This window comes from Drosophila suzukii, chromosome 3 (genome assembly GCF_043229965.1).
Source record: "Drosophila suzukii chromosome 3, CBGP_Dsuzu_IsoJpt1.0, whole genome shotgun sequence".
Classification (NCBI taxonomy): Eukaryota; Metazoa; Arthropoda; class Insecta; order Diptera; family Drosophilidae; genus Drosophila; species Drosophila suzukii.
In genome coordinates this window covers 80,318,569-80,329,317 of record NC_092082.1, presented here as the reverse complement: position 1 = coordinate 80,329,317, position 10,749 = coordinate 80,318,569, and the positions used below count along the sequence as shown (strand labels likewise).

Below are 10,749 nucleotides of genomic sequence, written 5' to 3'. Positions count from 1 at the left end.
TCATTTACTATTGATGGTTTTGACATATCATTTGTTTTAGTATTATTTGTAGGATGAGTATTATTTTTTCTAGTCCTAGTACATATTTTGTATTTTTCTAAGAAATGGGCAGCCAGAAACAAGTAATAAAACTTACAAAAGTGTAATAATTTTTCCTTGTGCACACACATCTACAAACAGTGACAATTAAACTTTAGATTTTAAGTTAAAAGCAAAATATTGTAGCAGACAAGCCTGCCTTCCTTTCCAACTCTATGGCTCTGCGGCGTGAAATTTCAACTGGATTTTCTTTGGCGCCCACTCCGCCTTTTGGTGCAATTCTAAAAATTGTTAGACGACAACCAGTTCCGTCATATTCACACATATATATACATAAACTGGCGAGTGTGTGCAACCAACAAAAACCCAAAAAGCAATTAAATTGTACACTCGGCAGTGGTAGCAGGCAAAAGCCAAGCAAATCAACAACAACTATTACCAAACCGTCGACAAAAGACACCAAAGGCATCATGCAACAATATTATAACATTCGCCAACTGCAAAAAATACATCAACTAGACACATACACAAATACATATGCAAACACACAGGATCACACAAAATGGCAAACTTTTTTATTCTGTTAGTGTGTGTGACAGCCTGACATGCAAATACGTTTAATTTCGAAAACTAAACTAATAAAAGCTTCGCTGCAATGGCTTTCCTGCAACTGAAAATATCCTTTTTTACGATTCCCACAAAAATGCTGTACAAACATAAACAAATAAGCAATCGAATCGCATTTTTTCGAAACTAATGCCACTAATGTTTATGGCAGACGTATTTCGAAGGAAAAAATTATATTTGTTTTTCAAAGCTTAAATCCACTTTAGGGTTCCTGAAGCCATAAAAAATACTTCTTGGAATGGTATAAAAAAATGTAGAGCATTATTTATAATAGCCATTATATTTGCTAATTCAATAGCAATATTCATAATTTTTTCAAATTAACAGCATAAATTTCCATATGTAGACATTAAAATGATATATGTAACACCTTTATTAATTTATTATTGCGTAAAAAGTTTTAATTAGTTTGAAGGCAAGAAATAATATTATTTGAGTATTTATGTTTGTACCTTACCAAAAACATTCAGCTGGTTTTTTATATCACGAACTGAATAATTAAATTAAATTTGATAACTGACACTGACAAACCGAATTAAAAGTTTGTTATTTAAGAAGAAGAAACCAACTTTTTATTAAATAAATTAGGTATTAGTTTTCATGTGGATATAAGACCACCACAATGTTTTTCTGTTTGGACCATTTGATGCATTCGATTTGTTAGAAACTTCGAGTGCATTTCAATGTCCAATTGAGTGATTTTTAGGAATGGAAATTCTGTGATTTCAAGAGTCTGCAAATACCAGAGCGCCATTGAATCAAAAAGCAATTTATAGAGCCTCCTCCGACGGGTGACAACGATGAGTTTGCAGGCCAAAAATGTTAGAAAATTGCCACCCAGTGATGCGCCAAATATTTCAATACCCATTGATGAATATCTCGGTTCGTAAACTACATGCAAAACGGACGTGATCCTGGCAGTCACGCGGGTCCTATGAACACATAGTCATGTACTACATATAGAGAATCTCTCTATCCGGCCGTTAAAAACGGCAACAAAAGAATTCGCACATTTCAACGTTTTGAATTTGTAAAAGGATATTTTTCACATTATAATAAGAAATGAGGTTGAAGACGCGCCTCGCATTTTGTGCTCGGCACTCGGAAAATTCCCCCCCTGTATCTTTATCACTCCTTTCCATTTTCCGGCTGCCTTTAAAATGCAGAACAGCTGAAAAATCATATAAACACAAATAATAAAATCGACAATTTGGCAAGAGCCGCACGCACACACACGCACAGCCAGACATATTTATGTGTGTGTGTGAGTGTGTGCGTGTGAGCCTGCAATGAGCACATAACCGCAAATGTACTGGCAACAAAACGTGCCGCGATTCCACAAAAAGACCAATGGGAATTCTCAAAGGAAAATGGGTTAAACTTTCCACTCACACAGAGAACTTTTCGCGTAATCGACTCGACGACGCCGCTGTCACGGCCCGAATCCCATTGGCCAGTGGAACTTCTTCATAAACAGAAGACATCCACGGCTTGAATCCTATCTTTACCCCGGCCAGAATTCGTTTTATTTAAGTTTGATTTTTTTTCATTTCAACAAATTGGATTTTTATAAATCTACGTATTTCAAGATATTCTTATAAATAAATTAATAAAGAAGTGTATAATAGGAAACATTTTCTTTACTTTAAACAAAAAGTGGGACTAGAGATTTTGTACTTTGAAAAAATAGAATTTGCTTTTAGAAAGCCGTTAAATTTTCACATCCACTGTAGATGCTTCTCAAGAAACGAATCAATTTCAAGGTATTCGGAGAAAACTGTTTAAGAATGTTAGCCAAGCATTCTTTATTTGAAAGTCATGCAACCAAGTTGGGTGTTCGTTTCTTCCCTACTTTTGCTAATCTCGGCCGGAAAAACCGAAGAATTAGATGAAGAACTACCGCCCAGGATCCAACCCAGAATCTACGATGGCAAGGAGACGAGCAACGGTCTCTTCGGTGGAATGGCTGTGCAGGTCTTCTATAGAACCAAGCTCATCTGCACGGGAACCCTTCTTACAGATTTCCACTTTCTATCGGCAGCCCATTGTTTTGATAGAACGACCCTGGATGGATACCACGTGGTCGGTGGAATTACGAAGGAGTTCAGTGGCCATAATAAAAACTACAAACGAAACAAGCTCGTTGCGATTCGAATTTCTCCGGACTTCGAGAGAGAGGACTTCATCGGCGATGTTGCAGTGGTCAAGATCCTATTTGGATTGAGAAGCAAGTACATTGGCTACGCCCAGGTCTGCAAATCCCCTTTATATCCCAGCGATATAGTCACCGTTGCCGGTTGGGGTTACAGTGGCAAGAACCATGCTGGATCTCGGAATACCTTGCGCACCATGCGGGTCAATATTGTGGAAAAAGATGTTTGCGAGAAAGAACTGGGTCGCTCACTTCCGAAGAATGTCATGTGTGCCGGTGGCTATAATGGCCAGACTATCTGCCAGGGCGACTCCGGCGGACCATTGATGTTCCGCAATCAAGTCTGTGGCATAAGCACGTGGACCTACAAATGCGGCAACACCTTTAAGCCCGACATCTACATGAGTGTTCGATATTATGCTAAATTCATCATCAAAGCTGTTCGGGAATTGGGATTTTAGGATAATTGCAACAAAAAATGTGGCAAATAAATCAAGTATAAAATGAAAAAAACTGTTAAAGTGATCTTTAATTAACAATAACAAACTCAAAACTTATCTTTTTAATAATTCCTGACCTTTCAACTAAATTAATTAACTTTTTTTTTAGTACCCACGAAATACCCAAATTGAGTTGCCATTCAACCACCAAATTAAACATTTTTATTGCTTTCAATTGGAATTACTATTATGATCATATATGCCAAAGCATTTATAATGTGTGCAACTCCAACCAAACTTAGATTTATTACCATATACGTTATATTAGCTCATCACTTTAATTGTAAACTGACCTACTTACATGAATACATATACGTTTCGCTCTTGAACTCATTGAATCTAATAATAATCATTAAGATTAGTCTCAGAAGTACACAGTGTGATTCATTGATTTACTGAGCTAGTTGCTATATATAGTAAAAAAAAATATTTGTTTTCTGATTTCTGCTATCAAAATGTAAGTGCTGTAAAGATAAAGATATTTACACATTTGTAAAGAGAAATTCGTTGAATGGCACGTCTTGTAGATGCACTGCAATTCTACAAGCTCAGGTAGTAGAAGACATCTGTAGAATGTAGAATGGGCCGCTCTTTGCACCTTAGACTCACGTGCTATCACCTCATTCTTCAGCACTCTTTCTCTTTCTCTCTCTCTCTCTCTCTGTTTTTTTCCCAAGTTTTCTCAAACGCTCAGCCAAGCGTAAGATGAGAGGAAAAATGCAACGTTGGCGCCTCCGCCGGTAAGAATCAGTGGAAAAGGGGAAAATGCGGGAAAAGCGGGAAGCTACACAAAACACGCTGCCAGTGAAAATATCTTGCCGTGTCACACAGTTTCACTTCAACTATTGTACATCCAACCTCTGCTCTTCGCGCTCTCTGCACTCTAAGAAATATATTCTCTAATTAAGTGATCATGATCCAAAAAATATTTTAACATTCCTTTTATAAGATTTTAAAAACACATTTTTATATTTTTTATAGTTTCTAATTTTTAAATTTAAAAAACATTTTTTTAAAAATAAATAAATTTTACCTTAGTTTTTTTAAATATTTTTTTTATATTAACAACCATCATTTAAAAATAAATACTCTTCACCTTAATCTAGATTTGTTAGGAAGATTGGAAAAACAATCCTTTTCCTGTCATCAAAAAAATAACCTGTTTGATAAAAATAACCTGTTTTATATGTAACCTAAAATATAAAAAGAGGTAACTACATACAGCTATGATCAAAATAATAGCTGTATTTTTTACAACTTAATAAAAAAATCTTTTGGAATTTCGGGATTTGGGAAACTAACTTGAAAAGACGCTTGCATATTTGTTTTGTACACAAAAGTATTAAAAATTTTGAACAGGGCTATGATATATTAGTGCTAGGAACGTAAGCCAGAAACTTGTATAGGATTATATAGATAAACTATAAAGTATTGGAGGTTATTGTTCTATTTGAAGAAAATGCTTTTAGGAAATGTAAACTATATTTTTTCTAAGTGGGGAAACACTTATGCCGCCCCCTTTCGCCATAGAGCACTAATTCCCCAGTGGGTCGCTCGCCGGGCAGTCAGTTCACGTTGGATTCTCAAAGCGAACGCGCGTCGATCGTTCTGCTCCGAAAAGCTTTCTTCCAACTCTTCCCCGGTTACACCGAATCCAAGCGAGTGCGTGTCCGATTGTGATTCAGATTGATATAGCGACCGGTCCGATAATTGCTGATAGTGCGTGTGTGCGTCATTGTGTTCAATTGAGTTAAATTCGGCTGACGGGGATTACTAAATAACTAAAACAGTCGCAAAATGAGGGAAATTGTGCATCTGCAGGCGGGACAGTGCGGCAATCAGATCGGTTCTAAGGTGCGTATAATTGATATTCCATCGGTGCCCGCATCGTATACCTTTGCTCTATTTTCTCGCATTTTTTCGCTATCCTAACCTCACATGTTTAATTATAAAACAGAGTGGAAAAAAAAGAGAAGGCGACTATAAATCGTTCTTGGGGCACGGCGCTCTCTCTCTATATGACTCTCGCCTCTCTCTTTCTGTTTTCCTCGTTTTGTTTTTAGTGGGAAGCAATTAAAACGAGGGGCGGCTGGGGGATGGGTGGAAATGGAAATGATTATTCCGTTAGTTCGGGAAACTATAAAACTGCAAAACATAAAAGAAACCTGACGAGCTTTGCAGTTATCTTATCGCTCTCAAGATACGAATATCAGCCAGCTCGAAGTATCACATTTAAATTACCTTGGACTCCGAGCATATCGTAGTCTATTAAACCCAGAAATCCGCTCGCAAACCAAGCAAAACCTAGGCAAAACCACCTTGGTCAGGTGTAAACAATTAGCTCGCCGCTTAGTAAAGAGCTTGTGATCAGCCGGCTAGGTAAATTTGCACTGAAATAAAATGGGAACGATTATAAGATCACTATATCATTTTGTTTTTTGTTTATTTCAATAAAATTAAAAAAAATATATTTAATTTTTAGAAAGTACATTCCATTTTAAAATAAAACAACTTCAATGTCCTGAATTTCTTAAGAAAATCCTATATCTTGGTATATCTTTCATTCTTATCAGAAGATTAGAAAGATTGTATAAACTAATGTCTTAAATTGATTTTTTTATAAATTGTATAATACATTTTAGATCATATTTTTAAAAATCTAAAAGTGGAAATTATAAAAATTTCTTTCTGTGCATTTTAAGAAACCCAATCCGTAAGACAAGTGTATTTGGCGGGAAGTTTCAGTAGGCTATGATAGTTTAGTACTCTGTGGAAAGTATTTCGAAACTGGCTCGAAGGTTTTTCTGATGCTTCCGACTTTGTGGCATTCATTGTATCTTAACTGGTTTCGGGTACTTATACATTTCATGGGGTTTTTTATTATGTTTGCCCTCATACAGTTGACTGATCTTACAGCCATAAAGAACCCGTCCATCATTAACAGAAGGTTTCGTGGGTATTTCTAATTACGGCAGTGGGGCTTGTAAATAATATCTGTATCTTGAACCGATATATCTGACTCACAGCTGACAATGACAAACCGACGGGGCTTATGTGTGTGCGCCTTCTACTATCTGGAGACTCTAATCAGTGAGCTTGTTTACACAACTTTAAACATAAATACTCGAAAAGTAAAAACTGATATGGGTTGCGCCGAAAATAGCAATTACATAGTGCGTTCTGGTATTTTCAATGGGAATGGGGTGGAGAGCATGTTTGCGGGCAATTAGAAAAGCTGAAATGAAAAAAAGCACTGTAACTCCGAGGGGACGCCCATTCTAAGCTAATTCAGCGCATTAACATTAACTCGCACAATTTGCCGCGTCATGAAAATCCAGCTACAAAAAGTCGTTGACGTTTGACACAGTTCTTTTTTGTATTATTATAATTATTTTGTCTTTTTTTCCGGCGTTTCACAGCACAGTTTTCTTCGGACGTTTCTCTTTTCCCCCTTTTTACATGATTTTCCACTTGAGTTTTATGTAAACACATTTCCACATATTTTTAAGTACTCTTTAGCGTGTTTTTCGCCACAACCTTTTCAGTTAATTAGAACGCACTTTTCCGGGATAAAACCTCTGTCAATCCCATCCGATTTTATGGGGGCCCTTTACGCCCCCGAATCAAAGCATTATTACATCCATATTTTGCTGACAATGTTAGGGCCTTTGTGTATCTAAAAAAAATTGAATTACGATTATTTATGCAATTTGCAATCTTTATAGATTGCATAAAACTGGTTTGTTGGTGCATTAAATTTGAATATAATAATAGCGAACATATTTTGTAGCTTGTCCTATTCATGCGCTTTTTTACACAGCCTGATTTTGTGCCTTAATTGAATGTCCTTTTCTGATTAATTGGCTGTCGGGATGAATTATTGTTGCAGCCCAGAATAAACAAATAATAAATATGCAAAACTGCCTACGTGGCGAAACTGTGCGCACAATGGCGTAAATGGTGAATGCAATTTTTAAATAAATTTTCAAAACTAATTGCTCCGCTGATAAAGGCCAATAGGCAAATAAAAAAAATTAACAGATTGATTACACATTAAAAGCAGAGCTTATTCACACATGAATGGGCCGCAAACAGAAAGGATTGTAATTATAAAAACAGAGCTTAACAATTGAAATCCCGGCAGCGTATGTATGTTTATTTAGGGGACATGTTTTGCAAACATAATGTTTTCATTGAATTATGCTTAATTCGATTTTAAAGGATACTGGCATTGATGCCATTTTCTTGGCCTCGGTTTAATTTTGCAAAATGCCTTGGCAAACGTCTTCCGGCTTTCCTTTGCCAACACCCGAAATTGATCACACATGTATGTATATATATATATATGCATATATTCGCCAGGCAAAGGCATCTTCTATCCAAGGATATTTTGGCCTGCAGCGAGAGTTCGTTCGTTTGCCTCCATTTCTTTTTTTGTTCTTCATTATTTACATAAACCTAATTTTCCCTAAATCATTTTGTGAACAATAACAAGGAAAATCTATTTACGGCATGGCATAAAGACGGAGGAAAAGCGTTGAGCCATCGTGGCGGGGAAAGTGCAGATGAAATTTATAGACGGAGCACACGGAGAATGCAGAACGGAGAAAGGAGAACGGAGAAAGCCAGGCAACAGACAATAAAATTAAAGACTGGAATAAGCCGGGCTGCAACGACGACGTCTCCTTTGAGCCAGTATGCATACCCCTAACCATATCCATGCCCATATTTCGCCCCAGGATACATTTGTTTAGCCCATAATGGCAGGGCATCATCGAGCAGCGCCAAAATAATGCACAAAATTGAATTATCGATGGCGTTCGCTGGCAGCCGTAATTTCTTTATGGTTACCCGATATCGAGCCGGGTAACTGGGGAATCGGTCGGATTACATTATGGCCCCGGCATGGCACGTCATATAGGTAATCCCCCCCTCCCCCCTACCATCGCTTGCTCTTATGCAAATGCAATTTTCATGTGCCATTGCATATTTGAACGTTGAAGGGTTGAAAGCTGGGAAAACAAGCTATTGATAACTTAGTTGGCATCTTCATTTCAGTATTTCTGTCTGTCAAGGATTAAATAGAGATGTGCATTTAACCATCTTAATTAGGAAAATCAATCAAAATTATAAAAAAAGAAGATGAGCCTTGTCCTATTTAATTTTCTTTTTTATATCTAGTTAATCATTTTGTTTTCCAAATTTAAATTTTTTTGGCTTTGAAGAAAAATATTTGGAGGCTGCATACCAATCTACAAATATATAATATATTTGCTGTTAAACTAGCGGCGTTATTTTAAAATATTCTTTCCAGTGTAAGAAGCAATTGAACAGTGAATATTAGCCAATTCTACACCTGTTCATATCCCCCATCAAATGCAAATTCGCCAAACAAGAGATCGCGTGTTCACATCGACGTCTCAAGTAATTAGATTGAATGTTGATTAGCATTTGATATGTGTTCCGATTTCCATTAGGGGTCTTAGAAATCTCCCCAAAAGTGGGCATGGTCAGCAATTACTTGAACATGCAAAAAGCCATGAGCCAAAGGGAATCGTAGGGGAAGTTGGGTGAGAGAATTGGCGAAAAGGAAGACCAAAAAGGGGGAAATATCCCATTTTTTCGCTGGCGAAATATTTTTCAATTTACATAAAAATGCGTTTATGCATACCAAATGAGCCGCACACACACACACACCCCTTTTGCAGCTGCTAGCTCCCAGCGTCCTTGCGCCTAGCAGTATGCAATAGAAAATGGTAGTGGCAAAATGGGGGCGTGGCAGGTGGAAGGGCACTGACGGCGCTCCGCTGCACAAACTGATTATAAATAAACAAAAGGGAATTTTTATAAATATTTTCCACATACCACACACACTTCCCCACCATTTTCGTAGCTGCTGGCTTGATGGAATATAAAAATTACTTATTTATGTATATATTTTTGCTCCGTTACACTTTGCTTTGAACATGTGCATGCAAATTGATGAACAAAAGGGAAAATCACAAAAAAGAAACTGCGCATAAATATTAGGAAAACGTGCGGAGAAAATGCGGCAAAGAAAAAAATCATTCCATTCATATGTCATCGAATCTTCACCTTTTACTTTATGCAATTTCTCTATGAAGTTAATACCAAAATCTGTTTTCTCAAATATATGACTGGATTTACTTGTTTTCTGTAATAAAAGTTGTCATATAATTGTAAATGTCAGAAAAATATCGGGGTGGACACACAAATCTCTTGGGTCCTGAAATCACTTTTAGATATAATTTCAGGTGTCTAAAAGTATGGAACAATTTTTAAGTTGAAAAATGCAATGATGACTACTGTCTTTTATTCAATGCATACTTTTAGAAACCTTTTAATTATAATTTTAGGCATCTAAAAGTATGCAACAATTTTTTTAACTCAACAGTACAAATCAATCAGAAAGTCTACTATTTCTTATTCACTGCATAATTTTAGACACCCTCAATGAAATTTCAACGTTAGGCCAATTAAAATGGATATTGGTTGGACATTTTTGTAAACATTTTGTCTAAAGCAAAAAGGAAGGATTCAAAGGACCCGAAAAACCAGCCAAACTTGACCGAAATGGAAGTGCAAGTGCTGCTCCTTGCTTTTGTGGGCACCTGTAAGCCGCTTGCTCCCTTTGAGCCGACAGGTTGACCAGGAAAACAATGGAATATATGGACTCCGGACAGTGGACACTGGTCACTGGAAACTGGCCATGTGGGCAGTCCAGGCAAATGGCCATTTGTTATTTATTTAACACTTTTAAAAAGCATTCCGCTCTTTTGCTCATTAATATCTCATGCTGCTCTTAACGCCATTCAGGCTGCCAGTTCTCTGGCAAAAGTGCAAATTGCATATGGTAAGTGGAGTTGGATTGCCAGGGAGCTGGGGCAGATGTTGTTTCATTACCATTGTTATTCGAGCAATTGTTTGGCTCACACTCTCACACACATACATTTTTTTTGTGTGTGTTATTTTTTTGCAGTTTTTTCAATTACTTTGGTAATTTTATATTATTGAAATTGCAAGCCGCAAATTGTAATTATTGCGCATTACACTGCCAACGAGCTCTGCACGGCGGCAGATAGCCATGAAATATGTTTGCCCGTTGTAATCTGGTATTTACGAAAAAATTAATAATACAATAAAGCAGCTGGCAATGCGTTTTAAACGCCCGGAGTTCTCTTCTCCTCGCTGTGGAGACCAGTGACCAGTGGAATTATTTATGCAATTGGATTTGCCGGCTATGCGAGCTACAAATTGCTGCCTTGCCGATAAGGAGGCTGGGCAGAGAAATTTTACACACGCCCTGGGCTTGCCAGAGAAAGCCGGCTGATAAAGCATTTGGCCGGCAGATATTAACCGCAAAATGCCAGCAAATTTATGGCAATGCGAGGCATAATTAAGCCAAAAATA

General features: G+C 37.1%; 2 protein-coding genes across 4 annotated transcripts in view; both read left to right on the top strand.

The window, feature by feature from the left end:
* The first annotated feature begins 2,484 nt into the window (after positions 1–2,484).
* On the top strand, positions 2,485–3,279 carry LOC108014820 (seminase). The gene has a single exon (XM_017081017.4). It carries the CDS (start codon positions 2,485–2,487, stop codon positions 3,277–3,279), a length of 795 nt encoding a protein of 264 aa, XP_016936506.3.
* Positions 3,280–4,881: 1,602 nt separating this feature from the next.
* betaTub97EF (beta-Tubulin at 97EF) overlaps positions 4,882–10,749 on the top strand; it is a 25,519-nt gene continuing 19,651 nt past the window's right edge. Inside the window, exon 1 of one of the 3 annotated variants that reach the window (XM_065866530.2) lies at positions 4,882–5,172. In XM_065866530.2, coding sequence (XP_065722602.1) covers positions 5,116–5,172 — 57 coding nt within the window. In that variant the 5' untranslated portion in view covers positions 4,882–5,115. The remainder of the gene's footprint in view (positions 5,173–10,749) is intronic. The other 2 variants (XM_065866531.2, XM_017081035.4) reach the window with 2 other exon arrangements.

Bases quoted from the DNA above. Each gene is read 5' to 3' on its own strand.
- LOC108014820 (XM_017081017.4), top strand. From the start codon at position 2,485: ATGCAACCAAGTTGGGTGTTCGTTTCTTCCCTACTTTTGCTAATCTCG.